Genomic DNA, 18033 nt, shown 5'->3' with positions numbered 1-18033 from the left:
TGTATGGAAGACAGTTGAGACAGAGTTCTAAGGCATGTTAAATAGAAGATGATCATTTACGGATTTCATTCGTAGAATGAATGTCTTGAATGGGATTATTATTGTCATATTGTATAAATTTTAAACATTTTAAACTTAATTTTCTCTTACATTTTGACAGTTAGAGAACAGGGTGCAGAGGAGGATAAGTGTACCTGTTGGCAGGGCTTGAGATGGGGCGGGATGGCATCTGGTTCTTTTCTAAGTGGCTTAAAAGCATCCCGTTACTTCTTTGGCAGTAAATGCAATGTACAATACCTTTTTTGTTAAAAGGGGAAAACCATCCCGGTTTTATTTTCATTCCACCTCAAGCACTGCCTGTTGGAAAGGAAGTAACAAGAGGTTACAGAAAACTGCATAACAAGCAGCTTTATAATTGTACTTGTCACCAGGTGATAAATTCAAGATGAGATGGACATGTAACATGTGTGGGATGGGTGAGAAATGTGTACAAAATTTAAGTTGGGAAACCAGAATGGAAGAGACCAGATGGGGGAGGGGCTACCTAGATGGGAGGTTAATATCACAGTGTAGTGTAAAGAGGTCAAATAATGTAATATATGAGGGTGTGCACTGGATTCATCTGGCTTAGTATAGCAATCAGTGCTGGGATCTTGTGAACATGGCAGTGAACCTCAGGTTCCATACAAGGCAGGATATTTCTTGACTAGTGGAGCAACTACTGGCTCCTGAAGAACTGTACAGTCACAGTTACCACTTAACTGAACACCTTGAAATAGCAACATAAAAGAAGCTTTCTATTGAGGATTCAGCTCCTAGAAAAGATCACAGGTCTCATGGGCTCTTCGTTCTCTACTGTTACCATTCCCTCCAGATAGCAGTGTAAATACATCTTCCTCCCTTGCTCTACTACAGTAATTCTTTTGTTACCTGCTTGCAGGTCTTGTTGTTTCTAATTTATGCCTTGACACAGATAGCCTGATTTCCCCAAGCAGAAATGTCTTTCTTCTTTTCTGAATACTAAAGACCATCGGAATCACTGGTGCATGCTTAGCACACATAACCAGCACAGCATAGTGCAGTATGGTATAAAAATTTGAACGATAATCAGAGTAATTTTGTTCCAGCATTTACCATATTAGTTTGGCTTGCTTTCATAGTGTATAGTTTATTATTATATTGTGTTTGATATTGTGATATAATGGCTGAAGCTTCTGTTATGAAGAGAAATTGTGGCCGCATACAGAAAAGGAAGGAGTGTCAAATTGTGCTGTTGTGTTTAGCTAAATAAAATCGAGAAATCTCAAACAAAATGTGATTTGGGTTGCAAATGAAACATTTGTAGCAACAGGTACCTCAAGAGCCTCTGTTGTGATAACTAAAAAGGAAGCAGAGCAAGTTCCATTCGTGACACCAAACAAAAATTGGGAAAGAAAAATATGCAATCAATTCTAAGGATATGAACTCCACTTGTTCTGACAGAAATAGAATAAGATGGAAAGTTCATGAATTCTACTTCATAACTGAACTGGCAACTCTGAAATCATTATTAGCAGCCACATACAGTAATCCTGACCTACCTCATTTTAAAAGATTGGAACTTCACATTGTTCTGTAGGAAAATAATTTTTTATGAAAAAAAAGGTAAAATAAAAAAAATATATAGAAAAGAAGTATTGAATTGAATTTATTTACATTCTATAAATCCTAAGTAGGTTAGTGTTCGCATCACAAATATCTGAGACAGATTGAAAAAGAGACAGGAGTCACAGTGCAAAAGGTATGGAAAAATAAAACAGAACTCCCAGAGAAGCTTTGCAGACTTTTCACAGGGTTAAAGACTGACAGGTCACTTTTGGCAATAGTACGTGCATATAACAAAGCAGATTTATACGAAATGGAAAATTTATGTATTTGTGTAAAAGAAATACTATTGATGTACATGACAAAATGGGTTTTAAATCTTATGAAACATATTTGCACAAAAGCTGCTACCCAACATGCCTCCACAATCTATAGTTGCTGTAGAGAGTGCTTCACACCACAGCAGGAAAAGGAAAAGCTGCCAACAGAGTCTTGGGAAAAGAATAAAATATGGAAGTGACTTAGGATGCACAGTGTACCATATGAAAAGGATATAATTAATAAGGATTAAATGAACATAATAAATAGTGAGAAATGGAAATATGTTACTTGCCAAGGAGAAAGGACATACAGGAAGTATTTCATCTGCCAGCATGCCACTGTGAATTCTACTTGAACTCAGATGAGCTAAGGTGAAGCGTCATATAGGGAATAATATGGACATAAAAACAAATGGAATGGAAAAGTTAACCAGGTAAAGGTTTACCAATGTGGCAGTAGACAATTGGAACAGCTATGTGCAGTGCATAAAGGAGACTGAAGAAGAGATGTGGAAAGCAAACAAAATCCATATGGACATTTAGTCCATCATTGTGTGATTATATGACATGATGAATCTTTGTGCAGCAGGGTAGTCTTAAATATTAATGGCTTAGCATCATTCTCATGAGGAACAAGGAAATGTCAGGCTATGTTACCATTTAATTTAGTAATGTTTGGCATGTCAATAGTCCTGGTCTATCACCATCAGATATTGGCATTGTCATTCAATTTGCTTTCAGTATTGACACTTCACTTTATTGTGGCCTGTGTTGTACTTCATTCAGTGCATGACAGCTGAGCAGCAGAGCAAGCATGTGGTAACAGCATTGTCATAACTGGCATGGTCTTCAAAAGCTGCAAGCTCACTAGTCAATAGCCCATTAGTAAGGAAGTCAACAGTCTCTTTTATGTTATTGAGAAGTATTCTAAAATAACTGGCAGCCGCAGAATAGTACCTGTTGTAGTGTTACAATAATTACTACTATGTATATGAAGGCATTACTCTAATACAATCGCACCTGCTGGGTAATTTGGTGACTGGGTACCTGCACTAACTGATCTGTTTCAACTGCATACACTGCATTGCATATGGTTTAACTAACATAACATGCACAATGGCAGATTTTATTCAAGTTTTCAGTGCTGATCTTTCAGTATCTCTATTAATGCCTGTGAGAGAGATATTTGTAGAATATATTCCATTCTCTAGAGGAACCTGCTCTCTTATCAAGTATCGTTCTTAAAAAAATGAAGCAATAATTGTCTCTGTTTTCAAGCTGATGCCTAACATGTCAGGTTTCTATAGACCCATGTGCTGTCAACATGAAAACATTAAACTGGCACAATTCCAAGATCACTTTCTTGTACTCATGCTGCCTGATCAAAGAATCTTAGAAGTCAGAACCTGCTTTCTCACCATGTATGTGTTAAAAATGTCTTCGTTACCTTAGTTTGGTGCCTAATGCTACATAACCCATTGCTGAATACTTTTATGGCGGGCTCACTAATGTGGACAGAGTATTGTGGGATGTCGATGTTCTAAGAGAGCCATGTAAAACTATAACAATTGTATATGTTATTCTCGAATGTACAGAATAGTTGCTCACAAGTTTGCAGGCCCTGAAAAGGCCATTTGTTCGCCCGTGCTTGTACTAGTAGCCTTTGCTGCTTTGTAGCAGACCAGGTCTTCTTTATGGCCGTTGAGCTGGTCTGGCTGGCCAGTGAAGCGTTGCTGTGTGTGCTGGTAGGAACAGCTGCCTATGGCGCGGAGGATGATGGAGCCATTGTCTTGGCATGGTTGCTGGAGAGCTGTTGCTGCCTCATGATGTCAGAGTAGCTGCGTTAGCTGTGTTTGTCATAGTGAGGATGATTGAAGAAAAACTGTTGATAGCGAGTTTTGAGCTCTGCCTTTTATACCATGCTTGCTGGGTAGAGCTAAATTTGCATTTGTGATTGTGAGCGCCGATTGGCTAGCGCACATGATGATCTACATGTGGGCTGGACATCGAGTGCTGTATAAATACGAGTGCTGGCCGCAATGTGACATTGACTTGGCTTGACCAGAAGTTGAATGCTGTCTGTTAGACAGATGAAGCTGCGTGTTAGTATGTGGGGGTTCCCACATCATTTTATGAAATTCCAAAAACATGTATGTTAAGTAGGTGATTGTTGATATCTATGAAGCAGTTCTGGCTGCAAATGTCTTGAGAGCATTATTTTGCCCCTGTGACACTAACATAAGTGAACAATGGGATGCCTGCTGTTAATGACAATCACTGTGCCAGTCACTGGTAATTACGTAGAAGAACAGTATAGATTGTTCCATATGTTTGACAAAAGATGGAAGTGTGTCTGCAGTGTGTTACTGTCCATATACACATATTGTATTCATCTGTGCTTGGTTAGTGACAGGATGATTATTGAATAGTGAATTTGAAAGGATGTGGAAGGAAGCAGTTATAACCTAATCTGAGGCACTGTCCTGGCATTTGCCTGGAGGGGCTGAGAAAGACTCTTAGTCAGGGTGACCATTCTTCAGGTTGAAATTTGAACCTGGGACATCCTGAGTACGATTGTACAAGTGCTGCCAATGATACTGCAGTGTTCAGTGTACACTTGTAGGAAATGTGAACATTACAAACTGTGATATTCAGAGCATAGTGGCTAAAGCATTCATACATTGTTAATGGGAGTATTTTAGTAATTTTGCAACCAGTTTCAAGTGTATAGATAAAATTCTTGTGTAGGAAGTTGAAGTGCTTTCTTTTGTAATAAAATAGTTCGTTGTAGTTGTAATGTCCTGTTAATTAATGTTGATGTCTTGATCCATGACCTTTGTATGAAGACTGTGGACAATATAAAACTGAAATACAGCCATATCAGTACAACAGTATGGAGTATATGATTTAAATTATAAATTAGGAATACTTTGTTTTTAACACATTCCCTACTTTTGTGTAAATCTTTCTGGGACTTCTTATATGTTTTTTAAATCTCAAATTCTTGAGCTTTAAAATAGTGCATTATATGTACGTATACAGTAAATTAAAATATTTTAAATAATTATTGGAGCGTTTCATAAAAATTATATGTATCACTGTTCTGGTGCTGTAATTCAGTAGAGATCTGGTGCCATTCACAGATGAGTGATGTCTCTCAAGGTGGAGCCACAGTGTTTCCGCAGATTAATGTTGCTCTGAGACCTGAAAAGGGTGCAGCAGCATTCTGGTACAATCTCCATCGTAATGGGGAAGGAGACATGGATACTCGACATGCTGCCTGTCCTGTACTCACTGGCTCCAAATGGGGTAAGTTGAATTGCAACTTGCTAACAAATTATACTGCTCATATTTTCATACCACAAGTAGAGTGAGCACAGAAATGACACCATGTGGTGTGGCGTGTGGCGTGTGACTGTAACTCCTGCTTCTCATTTGAGACATCCCGAGTTTGATTTAAAATTCAAATATTTCTGAGCAGTTGAATTAGAATATAGGGCTGAATAAATTTAGTTTCAGTAGCTTCTAACATAGATTCACTGTAACAATAACTGGAACACTTTCATGTTTTATAGTAGTGTCTGTGAAATGTTAAAGAGTGGTCATTGTATGAGAAAGTGAACTTGAAGAACACAGTAGTTAAACAGACAGGATTCCCTCCCTATCCTCACGTATTCATTATCCACACTTGTACTAGATCCATATCATAAGATTTATAGGAAGCTTGTGGAATATAACGTGATGTATTCAGTTTTCATTTCTCATTTTTACAAACCAGAAATACAGTAATATATAAGCGTGGTTTTAAAATAATTAGAGTCTCAATTGCATTAAGGTATTTGTCATGTTTATATAATTCTTGACAAAATAATATTACAGTGTTTATCTTTTTTATGTACTGGTATTCATTTATATTTATTTCTTTATTGCAGTTTCAAACAAATGGCTTCATGAACGTGGACAAGAATTGAGAAGACCATGTGGTCTTATTTTTGATGCAGATTAAAACTGGTATGTGAATATGCATAAGAATAAGTTCAGTGGTAATCCTTTAAATGTCATTGCCATTAGTTGAAGACTGTTGACTCATTAATGGGATAACACAGCCTGTTAACAATGTACATAATATCAGTGAAATGGATTTGTGCTTCTTTGTGCCAGATATATATTTCTTCATGATTAACAGTGAAGATTTGTAACTGTTATTTATACTTACATATAATTGTGCCATATTGGTGAAAACTGCACCAAAACTATTTTGTAAGAATGTGTCACAAATGTTATTACCATTCTGTTATGGCACCAAGACACCTAGTATATCATTTATCCAAAAATAGACACTAGGATTGCTATGTAATATAACAGTTTCAGTCAATTCTAAAAGGTTTATGACGGCATGTAACACTCTGGGTAACTGCTCTTCACAAACTATATGTCCATCCACAGTGCAACTTATTTATTTTCTCCTCCGTTTCACTTTCACAACATCTTTCACCTGTATATGGTCATCATCGGGTGCTCTTTCGCCAAAAACTGTTCCACAGTGTGGTATATACCACTTCTATCACATATAAATACTATATGTTCTAATTTAAAATAATGGACTCTATCAAAATCGATAAAATCTAGTTCAAATTAATTAAAATTTTTCAGCATTTTGCTTTGGGGCTGTCTTTTTATCCAAACACCATTGTGTAGATTTTCTTTTTTGGATTACTTGAGCAGAGTCATGTGTGTTTGTGTGTATGTAGCTCCCAAATATTGATGTAGTTATTATGTATGCCCCCTGCCTTGAAGGCTCCTCACCCTGCCTGTGTGGTGGTGGTGGTCCATATATGTAGTCCTCTTTTTATTGATTTTTTATTATTGAGTCCATTATTTTAAATTAGAACATATCACATGTATATGTGATAGAAGAAGTTGGATGTACCACACATTGAAATAGTTTTTGGCAAAAGAACACCTGATGATTGCCATATACAGCTGAAAGATAGTTGCATTGTGGATTGCTGTACAGTTTGTGAAGAGTATATTAATGCAACAGAATGCTTAAATACATATTCTGGGTTACTAGGTTTTTGGACTTTGTCCTTCGTCTGATATATTAAAGAACACAATGTTATGGAAACAGATCCAATTTTCTAAACATTTAGCTCCTTAGAATACTAGACAGTGGACAAAATCCAGACACTTAGAGATTCCAAATAGTAATTCCAGCTTTACTAAAAAGGAGAGCACAGTTTAATATTGCTATATGTCTTGAAGTCCGTATTGCCTTTCATATTGCTAAGGTAATGTGACACACAGTTAGATGATAATTGAATCAAAGTATACCCAGTGCACTGAAGTAATTTAATGTCTGAATTTGTGAATTCTGCAGACAGTACCAATAGTTGTAAGATTTGAGGTTTTCACGGCGGTGACTATGAAGAAAGCAGTCTTCTGGGATGTGGCACCGTGTAGATGTGGTGTTAACCGACATTCCTCCGAAATGTTGGTTAACAACACATCTACACGGTGCCACATCCCAGAAGACTGCTTTCGTCAGTACCAATAGTTGCTTTGAAGACTTAAATGGATAATAATGTAATTTTTAATCTGAATAAATATATCTGAAAATATTAATTATTTTCACTGAATAAATATAGAAATTCTGCAGAGATGCATTGAGGTTCTTCCTGGAAGCTAAAGACTTTCACTTCTTTAGAAATGTGTTTATTTGGTTAAAAGTTACCCTAATAAGGGATTAAAATGACACTGATACCTGGGATACTACTACTACTATATAACTGGTAATTCAGTAATATTCACAGATGAAACAATTTCATTACATTCTGAATGCCAGTACAAAGTGAAACTGAAATAATATATTTGTTAAGAATCTCGGAATACCCTGTCATATGGCCATGTCTCGTTAGCAAATACACAGACTTAACCCCTCAGAAAGTTTCTTCCATATCTTCAACCTACAAGGTGTGGCAATAAAGAACCCGGATTACTTTTATGACTCATTTCCAGCCACGTCATTGACGAAGAGGAGGGTAGGGCATTGACCCTTGGACTTCCCTCTACCGTCACACAAAGTTTCATTCACGTGCATCGGTTAGTCTGGCCGCGACCATTGTTAGAAGCGGATCGTGTTTCTGAGCTCCGTCGGAATAATGCTGAGTGCTAATGCAGAACAACGTGCTAACATCAAATTCCTCACAAAACTTGGAAAATCTGCCACTGAAACTTACAATTTGTTGACAGAAGTATATGGTGATCAGTGTCTATCTCGCACGCAAGTTTTCGAGTGGTTTAAGAAGTTTATGGAGGGTAGGAAAAACGTCGGGAACGATCCAAAATCGGGCCGTCCTCCCACTGCGAAAACTCCAGAGAATGTGGAGAAGGTCGCTAGAATTGTTCGAAGAGATCGTCGACTGAGCATTCGAGCAATTTCTGAACTTACGAACATCAATAAGGAAAGTGTTAGACAGATTTTGCACGACGATCTGGGCATGAAAAAGGTGTGTGCTAAAGTGGTGCCAAAAATCCTTACCCCCCAGCAAAAGGAACATCGAGTGAATTGCTGTGTTGACACTCTTGAAAACATTGAAAATGATCCTGATTTCTTCCAAAACGTAATTACGTGTGACGAAACTTGGATTCTTCAATATGATCCAGAGACTAAGCGACAATCCATGCATTGGAAGAGCCCCAAATCCCCTAGGAAGAAGAAAGCGCGCATGAGCAAGTCCAAATTCAAAGCAATGATGATTGTTTTTTTCGATATCCGGGGGGTAATCTACATTGATTGGGTGCCTGAAGGTCAGACTGTCAATCAGGTTTATTATAAAAATGTTTTGACGTACCTCCGTGAACGTGTGCGACGAAGGAGACCAGACATGTGGAAGAATGCCTCATGGGTTCTTCATCACGACAACGCGCCAGCACACAACGCGCTATCTGTGAAGAGGTATTTGGCAAAAAACAACATTCCAGTGATGGAACATCCACCGTATTCTCCGGACCTAGCACCGTGCGACTTTTTTCTCTTCCCAAAAATCAAGTCTGCGCTGAAAGGGACCAGGTTCGAGTCCGTGGATGCAGTGAAAGCAAAAGCGACGCAACTCTTGAAGAGCATAACACAAGATGACCTGCAGCACTGCTTCCAACAGTGGAAAATTCGCATGGAGCGGTGTAGGGATCAGGGAGGGGACTACATTGAAGGGGATAACATTTCGACTGTCTGATTTTTTTTTAATAAAGGGTTAGAGCATGAATCCGGTTTCTTTATTGCCACACCTTGTATGCCCACTTTGTTTCTTTTGTTTATCTCTTTTCTACCTTTATCTCATTCCTGTATTCCTTTTCCATCCCATTTATCTGTCCATTCTATTGTCTTTAATCTCTTTCTTCCTCCTCCCCACTGTGTCAAAACAATGTAGGTAGGTAAACACTGCTTAAGGCTTTTATAATTATAGATGTGACAGGAACATGTGTTATCAGATGAAGCATCAAGGCTAGCAGTCCCATTTTTCACAGTACTGAGAGCCTTTTGTGAGCTCAAATATTAAAAGCCTTTTGTATTGTCACATGATATTGACTACACAATGATTTGGGGTTGGAAATGGATATTATTTGACACTTGAATACTGTTATTTACAGATATTTACAAATAATCACAATTGTTCAATCTGTTAGACTTGTTCTTGCTAGGACGGAGGTTGTCTTCTCACTGACTCTTTCTAGCATGTGCTTATATGAGAATGTGACTCACCTGGCATGCTTATTCCACATCATTGTGGACTACCAAGGAAATGCTTTGCCGAGCAGCATCTCAACTGTTGTGGTTAATGGGCATTTGTGTTTTCATCACCTGGTAAATGAATGTTTCTTCAATACTTAGAGCGGTCTCCACATTCCAAAGTTTATAGGTTATGGACGTCATGTTATAATGTGTGTCTGTGTGTGTGGGGGGGGCACACAGAATTAACATACATATTGCTACACAAGCCAGTTTAGCTGCATTTTAATAATTCTGTGAACTAATCTATAGTTATATAGCAGCTCAGGACGAGGGAACTCTCGTTTTCATGTATGGTTTCTGTTTCCTTAGTGCTGATATATATATGGGTATGTGAAGTGTAGTTTTGTTACTTACCATGCAGCACAAATTATTTTAAGAGATTGGAAACTTTTCTTTAAAACAGGAGCCCAAAAGCTGTCCATACCATCCAGTTGAACTAAATTGTATTATAATTGTTTTAATCTGAAACCAGAATAGTTCCATTTATTATATATTTCCAAAACTAAGTACAACGGTCAGCTTCATGCTCTGATCACTTTACCCCTGGGGAAAGAGCCCCCTGAAGTCCCAGAGCCAGTCTCAAAGCTGTGAAGATGAGACACATCTCTTGTGCGTGCTGAAAAATGATTGCCGATTCCTTGGCTGTCCAGCTNATATATTTACAGTTTTTAGGTCATAAAAATCCGGGCCCTAATAATAAGTAATCCTCTTGCAAACCAGATTTAACTGTGGGGCCATCTCAAAAGTTGCACATAAGTCCAGAAGTTCTAATGCATCTGTTGGATTGAATTCTGAACATAAATCTACTCTCACCTGAGGTTCATGGATTTCCTCAATCCCTTGAACTGCACATCATAAGTTTTTTAAGTATGTAATGACTGCTTCCCCACTTATCATTCTTAATCATTGTACCTGTGCTTAATTAAACAAGCACTATGCCATGCAGACATACACAGTGTGTCCAGGTTCTGTTAGGACTGTGTTCATTAAAAATACAAAACATGAATTATTTTCAAAATTTCACTCTTTTTATTCAAAATAGTTTACTTCTGAATCAAAACATAGCTGGAATCGATTGAAAAGTTTCCGAAAACAGTCACTGTACTCCTATTGTGGAGTCGCATTTAAAACTGCAGTACATTCCCTTTGGATGTCCTGGATGGTGTCGTGACGATCTCCTTTCATCACCAACTTAACTTTTGGGAACATCCAGAAATCTGCTGGAGCCAAATCTGGGGACTCTGAGATAATAATCAAATTCAATGTTTGACCTTCTGGCAGAAATTCCTTGTAAATGATTCCTTTGGAATTGAAGAAAGCGGTTAGCAGTGTCTTTACTTGACTCTTTTGCATGCGCACTTGCTTTGGTTTCAGCTGGCTTCTTTGGGCTCAACCACGCTGCACTCTGCCACTTTGTAAGAGGCTCATATTGAAAACATCATGTCTCATCACCAGTAACAATCTATTTTGCAAATTTTGTATCCCTTTGGGCTGACCGTAACATGTCTTTGCAGTCTTCCACTCTGGCATGTTTTTCATCGCCTGACAGCGCGTGCTGTACAAACCATGCACAGACCTTCCGTTTGCTCAAATCCTGGGTCAAAATTTGATGCACAGTACAGAATACTTTGGTATTCCCAAAAACTCCTAGATGAGTCTTGCAGAAACACATCTGTCTGATGCAAGGATTTCGGTCACTTTTTTCACATTTTCTTCATTGCAACTTGTTCTCAGCTTTAATGCACGTGGAGCGTCTTCAGTGTCCTCCCTGTCGTAATGAAGTACAGCATACCATCGAAAAACGTTTGAGCGACCTGAACAATCACTACTGTACACACTTTTCGTCATTTCGTACGCTTCTCCAGCTGTTTTGCCTAACTTCAAACAAAATTTGATGTTAGCTCTCCATTCAACTGCCATTTTCCAACAAGCATCAGAACACGATGCAGCGGTGTTTGCGCTTTGAAATTATAGACAGCTACAACTGAAACTTCAAGAATCTATTGTGCCTAGTGAAGGTATAGCTTCACCATTATTTAGTGTGGCATTAGATGGTGTGTTTCTGGTTGTGATGGTTAATTTTTAATATCTGCATAGAGGGATGGAGGTCCTGAAGGAACTTGTTTGGATAACTGGTAACACAGCTCATATTTTAACTTCCAAACGTGCATCAGCCTGTTCAGTATTTCTCTTTTATTTTCTGTCATTTAGGCAGGAATACTCAAACAGCCAGGTATGAAAAATAATTATTACTGTTTAGTAACTGTTTACATGCCTAAATTGTTTAATGTTTTAACAGTGGACAACAACGGTGTTTTGTCTTTCTCTAGTATGTGTGGTCTACATAGCCATATGGTTTTGTGGTGGCTGTATCTCCCACCACTAATAGACACACTTCAGGAGGACTACGAGTCATTTAAGGGAAAAATGCCTTATAAACAGTAACTGAATTCATCCCTGATATTATTTGTGTAGTATAGCACGCTAAAGCCATTATAATGGATTTATTTTCAGTCTCATTGTTGTTTGTTGTTGTGCAGAAGTGATAGTCAAATGCAACAGCAGTGCAAAGTGGTATGCATTCAAGCAGGAGGTCATTTCAGAACCTTAATTTAGTTTCAAATCCTTCAGATTGTGCTAAAGAGATCAAAGGGAAATATTTTATGTATTTTGGCCACATTACAGTGGCACTTGCCTCAATAATGATGACCAGCTGTGTTTACTGGGTATTTTTGCTTCAAGTTACCTGTAAAATATGCTCCCAAAGCCTGGGCATTATGTGGTGGGATACCCTGTAGAACAGTATTTTATTAACTCACATACACAATTCGGAATAGGAACATCACAAACCACTGCACCTAATGAAATGAGTACTACCATTTAGTTTCTCACATTTATTGTTAAAAGGTAATGAACATTAATACAACCAAAACCTTAAGCACAACAAAGACCTGAAGTTAAATGTTTCAAACATAAAATTTAAAATATACATAAGCAAACGCTTAACAATATATAGCGCAATTTTTTTTAAATTCCATCAATAAGCAGCCAAAGTCAATATTGAAGAATTATATGCATGGAACTCAATGTATGTAATTATTACTGAATTTGTTTGCATTAGAACAGAATATTAGGAACACAGTCCTATAATATCATTGCTTACGATATACTTCTGAATTACAGTGTTTTCTTACCAAAATCTTGGAGGTAAGCCTCTGCAGTACTAGACTGGAATATTACATAAAATTTATATACTCCTTATAGTAAGTTATATAAAAAATAAATTCACTGTAAGAACCCTGTTAACAGTGACCATCTACCTTTTATAATTCCCTTTGGATTCTGTCATGTTATTTTAAAAATATTTCGGTCTGTGTGCGCACGAAGAGTTACACAATTACAGGAACACTAAAATAAAGCTTATTATACATCAAATACAAAATAAAAAATATTTATGGTTTACAAGACATCAGCCAATAATGAACACAGGATACATCACACAGGTCCTTTGACATGTAACACATTAACTTTATGGGAAACTAGAAATATTGCATAGATTCTTTATCACAGAAGGGCTCTACAGAGGACCACTGTCTTGTGTATCCAACTTTTTCTTTTCCCACACTGCATGGAAATGTGTGGCTTCCATTTACATATCTCTAGCTAATGCGTCCACAGCACTTTGTGCTCAATATCCTTCTACGAAGGTACAATCTCTTGACACTTGGAAAAACATTTAAAAAATATATACTGTATATATACACAAATATTGGTACAATTTTAATTATATATAGAGACAGATCTTAAGATATACATAAGTCAAACTAAAAAATAAAACACTTCATAGGAACAGTATAATAAACATATTGCACAGTATTATTATATATTGGAATTAATGTAACAAATAACAGTGAGAATATTTAGCAGTGTGCGCATCCACTACAGGGGCTGTTGCCTTTTCTACTGAGCTGTAGCAAACACTTGATTGAATGAAGGCTACTGATCTGCCTTTCATCTCTCTCAGAATTAATTTTATGTATACAAATCACAAGGTCTATTATGGGCCTCACACTAAAGGCATCTTCATGGATGGTCCTACAGCCTGCTGCCACTTTCAACACAAGATATAACTCAAAGAAATATTAAGTAAGTACACAGACTTTTATATAAAATACCCATAATATAATTGCAGGTTCCTAACCAACAATGTACAATAAAAAAGGGGTAAACATGGTCCGGACCTCTAAGGACGGCAATATCTTCCCCAATCTCCCGTTGATAGAAGAGGCACGAAGACATGAACCTTTGTCGTTTAAAATTTTAAATAATAAGAATTTTACCAATTTTTAACTCAACAACAATTTGTCTTAATTAAAATCTTTAAAACTTTGATTGAATTTGATCTACTAGAGGAAAAAAAAAAGTAAAGCTATCTCTGTAACAGGCCGTGAAGGCCCATAGGGTTGTGAGACGTTGAGGGTCCCACACTATCTAGTGTGTTGCGCTTTACTCCCCAGGAAAATTATTTAATTAATTCCTGGTACTCATTTCTGTTAGAGGCTGAGTTGACTCCAGGGCCTAGTGCGGCTGGAAGGATTAGGTCAATTGAAAAAATCCAATGACCTCATCGATGATCAATGTAATAGCAGTTTCCTCAACATGTTGTTGTGCCTCCTAATGATGGTCGTTTACTAACCAAAACATGTAAAGGCATCATATAATAGTACATCTGAGTCACACTGAACTGTTTCAAATCATTCTATAATATCTGTATAGTGTGATGGACCAGAATGAATGAAGTTAAAATTATCAAGCTACCTTTGTGGGGTCTCCCTAGTCCTCTACGGCCTTCCATCTTGGTGAATGTTAGTTTCACACTCGGGGCATAGAGAACACCATGTAGCAGGTGTGAATTTCCTACATTCCTGCGTCTGTTACCATGCGTGTTCATAAAGTTTCATACCATAATCTAAAATTTGATGACTGGCATGCCTTCATGAGTCTTATGTTTTATTCTGAGAGATATGTAGTGCAAGGGAACTAGTAAACCTCACCCTACAAAGCTCTCATCGCAGCTGAGTAGGAAAGGCAAGCAACCCATGCAGTGAGAGCACACAATGGCAAGACACTGCTCCAGCAGTCATTAAATATCCACTTTGTACCAACATAATATAAGTATAAAAATATATACTGCAAATAAATAATGGAATGTTGAAATTCTTCAGGAAGACAAGTAAGTTATCAAGTGTATATTTACGTATTCAGCATCAATAATTTAAAATATCACTGAGGGCAATCAGACAACATCTTTTCCAAAATGTGATATTTCCTACTTGGTGCATGAAGTACATCCAAAATGCATTCTACTCCAGTAGTTGTTTAACTGCAAATAACAAACATATAAAATCTGACAGGAGATTCTGGGAGTTGTATAGGTGTCTGCTTTTTAAAAGCCAAACATTGACACAAACTTGTTGGGAACATTGATATCCAGCCATAGCTTAAATCTCATAATTACGGAATCTGTTGACAACCTCACTCGAAGCATCTGAATCCCACTGGACATTACCTCGAGCCCCCCAGTGAATATTTGCACCTCCCTCTGAAGCTCGACGCTGGGCAGCTGTAGTTGGCCCTCCACTGCGTACTGCCCCTCCTTCACCAGATTCCGGAAGCATACGATCCTTAGTCTTAAATGTCGACCAGTGCATAGACTGCAACATAGGACATGATCAATAAATATATGGACTAAAAGGAAAAAATATGGATAAAAGTATATTACAGGGTGGTCACACTTTGTGTGTGCAATATAAAAAATATGAATAAAGTTGCACTTTATGCACAATGGTTTTCAGGAACACACTCCTCACATAAAATGCGACATCACTGTCTATGGGAAAGAGAGAGATTCTAGTGCAACATTTTCTTTTCAATATCTTCTTCAATTCAAACTTATTACAATTATTTTGTTTCTTTATGAGGCCCATTTGATGCAAGCTTGAGATTACCAAATTTTCAGTTTCAAAATACAGAACACAGCATTTTTCAACAGATGAATGAATGCTGGCCATTAAACCCTGAGATTCAGGGCTCACTAACAGATATAACATAAAGTGACCTAAATTCAATCTACATTCTCACAACTTATTTCCCTAAGATTCAGACCAATATTATCCTCCAGTCTCCTCAGTCTTCCAAAGCATGCTTTCATTGGGATTTCATCAGCATAATTCTGTATCAATTTATTGCTTCTTCCAACCAATCTCACCACAGTAACCATCATAAGCAGGCAGGAACAAAAAGCATCCTAACAATTATCTTTAGCATAAACAAGGATTCCTGGCAACCCTCAAATTCATATTTCTGGACTTACAGTTTACTGAATATCAGAACATAATGTGTGCTTCTTGTATCAGAAATCTGGACCTGAAATATGTTTCATTATACAAATTCTAACTTATTAAGTAAAAACGTACAAATTCAAAGTACTTACAGCATGGACATGTTCCTTCATACCAAGCCACTGTTTGTAACTAACTGCAATGCCACTTTTACGCCATTTATCATAATTACTTCGTTTCTCTGGATCACACAACGTCTCTTTCGCTTCCTGAAATTAACGAACGAGACTGTGCTTATATAGATCATAAATTCACACAATTCAATATATATGAATTTGCCATACGCCATAGCAATGTTCAAAATAACTGACCAGTTTAAAAATAAATGGGCGTCTATCCTATTATACATAATACGCACTTTCAATTTTTGGAACTTTTCCTCAGCTTCTTTATTCCCCTCATTCTTGTCTGGGTGAAACTGCAGTGCCTGCACCTTATATTCGGCTGTAATCTGCTCTGTCTGCAAATAAAATCGTGTATTGTACCATACAACGTTATTTGTGCTTCCAATGAATCTTGACAGTTCCGAGTGCACATTCTTCTGACGTTTGAGCAACAATTTCATCCCAAGACTTTTATAACACACATGGTTGCAAATCACTGCAGGACCCAATTCAAGCCTCAATAATACGTAATGTAAAGAATGAAAAAATACATATCCGCACATTTCACTCTGACACTTACCGTAGCTGACTCGTCACACCCTAAAATCGCATAATAATCTTCTTCTTCTTTGCGAGTATAGTTCAAAATACTATCCACATTTGTCATTATCGATAAATGGATATTTGCACGTATGTAGCACTTGTATCCCTCAACACACCTTTCTGCTGCAACAGAACAACTCTGTCGAACCCCTGAACCACCTGGGAAAATCCCGGGGAAATGTCAAGGAATACTAACACCTTCAGATACAACAAATTCGTAATTAGTTAAATGAGCTTGAAAATTGCACGCTATGTGTCAAATGCATCCATTGGCTACGTGTTCCAAAGAGGTTAGAATTTATCCAATCATGAGCTGTATTAGAAAATCACTTTTCATTCCTATGTACCTCATTGATGGCAGCACATGAACGACATAACCTGGTGTTCCACTGACGTACCACTTTTACAAATCTTCTGTGGTGTCACACATGGAGTGGTATTGCGGGAAATTTAAGTTTATAATGTTAAGCATAAATGAGACTTTGAACGTATGTACTCGCAGCTTACTTAACATCTGTACCGGTCTGTACAGGGTAATATTTAGTAATACAGACAAAAGCGAAGTATATGTCCACAGTTATGTATATTCATTATGAAGATCTTTGTGATATGACACCGTATAGTGAGGTAGAAATATACCAAAGATTGGAAGGAACCTGCTGCCTTCATCTTCAGGGGAGAAGAGTATTTTCGTCACTTATGTCGTGAGTAAGAGGAATTTGTAGTCACGAATAGGAAGAAAATAAGACAGTAATACATGACAGTGGAAAGTAAGCGTGAGTCAGTATTTCAGTATCTGCATTTGCCAAAAAGTTCATATAGTATCAGTAGATAGCAACACAATGTGGTACATACTGTTATGCTATCAAGTTTCCAAACTTAAGTGCAGTCAGATAATAAAGCAAAAACAGCCCTTACAAACATGTAAGTATTATACAGTAAAACAAAGCCATATAAAATATTATATGCAGTCATAAACTTAGAGCCAACCCTTTTGATATTTACTTTTTAATTATTGTAGAAAGAATGAACAGAAACGATAGCATAAACTCATCAAGTTAAGAGACAAGAAAATGCGTGGCTGAAGCAGCGTGCAGAACCCTCCAAAATAAAAAATCTTATGCTTACAATCACAAATCAGTTTGTGTAATTATTGTGGAATATCAACAATAATACTCAAAACTGCACAGACTACATTAATATTTATCTAAGTTACGTTTGTAAGCAAA

At 37.3% G+C, this 18033-nt stretch overlaps 3 protein-coding genes across 4 annotated transcripts in view; 2 read left to right on the top strand and 1 right to left on the bottom strand.

Annotated features, from left to right (window-relative positions):
* The window catches only part of LOC111865780 (prolyl 4-hydroxylase subunit alpha-1), a gene marked incomplete at its 5' end in the record, with an annotated part of 36881 nt that extends 29763 nt beyond the window's left edge, over positions 1-7118 (top strand). Inside the window, 2 exon segments of the mRNA XM_033752009.1 lie at positions 5048-5213; positions 5837-7118. Coding sequence (XP_033607900.1) covers positions 5048-5213; positions 5837-5910 — 240 coding nt within the window. The 3' untranslated portion in view covers positions 5911-7118.
* A 7168-nt stretch (positions 7119-14286) lies between these two features.
* LOC111865843 (J domain-containing protein) lies at positions 14287-17023 on the bottom strand. The gene is made up of 4 exons (XM_023854202.2): positions 16782-17023; positions 16456-16557; positions 16190-16306; positions 14287-15410 (listed from the first exon to the last, which is right to left on the bottom strand). The coding sequence occupies exons 1-4, from the start codon at positions 16866-16868 to the stop codon at positions 15198-15200; spliced, it is 519 nt and encodes a 172-aa protein (XP_023709970.1). The 5' UTR covers positions 16869-17023; the 3' UTR covers positions 14287-15197.
* Positions 17024-17294: 271 nt separating this feature from the next.
* The window catches only part of LOC111865665 (phosphoinositide 3-kinase adapter protein 1), a 230354-nt gene continuing 229615 nt past the window's right edge, over positions 17295-18033 (top strand). The window contains exon 1 of one of the 2 annotated variants that reach the window (XM_023853879.2): positions 17295-17574. In XM_023853879.2, coding sequence (XP_023709647.1) covers positions 17562-17574 — 13 coding nt within the window. In that variant the 5' untranslated portion in view covers positions 17295-17561. The remainder of the gene's footprint in view (positions 17575-18033) is intronic. The other variant, XM_033751960.1, reaches the window with a different exon arrangement.

Source organism: Cryptotermes secundus, unplaced genomic scaffold (assembly GCF_002891405.2).
Source record: "Cryptotermes secundus unplaced genomic scaffold, Csec_1.0 scaffold968, whole genome shotgun sequence".
Classification (NCBI taxonomy): Eukaryota; Metazoa; Arthropoda; class Insecta; order Blattodea; family Kalotermitidae; genus Cryptotermes; species Cryptotermes secundus.
This window is presented reverse-complemented; position numbering and strand designations above follow the sequence as displayed.

Bases quoted from the DNA above. Each gene is read 5' to 3' on its own strand.
- LOC111865843 (XM_023854202.2), bottom strand. From the start codon at position 16,868: ATGACAAATGTGGATAGTATTTTGAACTATACTCGCAAAGAAGAAGAA. The intron at 16,558-16,781 runs GTAAGTGTCAGA...TTTTATTTGCAG, and splicing joins GGTGTGACGAGTCAGCTACG to ACAGAGCAGATTACAGCCGA. The intron at 16,307-16,455 runs GTGCGTATTATG...CGTTAATTTCAG, and splicing joins AAAAGTTCCAAAAATTGAAA to GAAGCGAAAGAGACGTTGTG.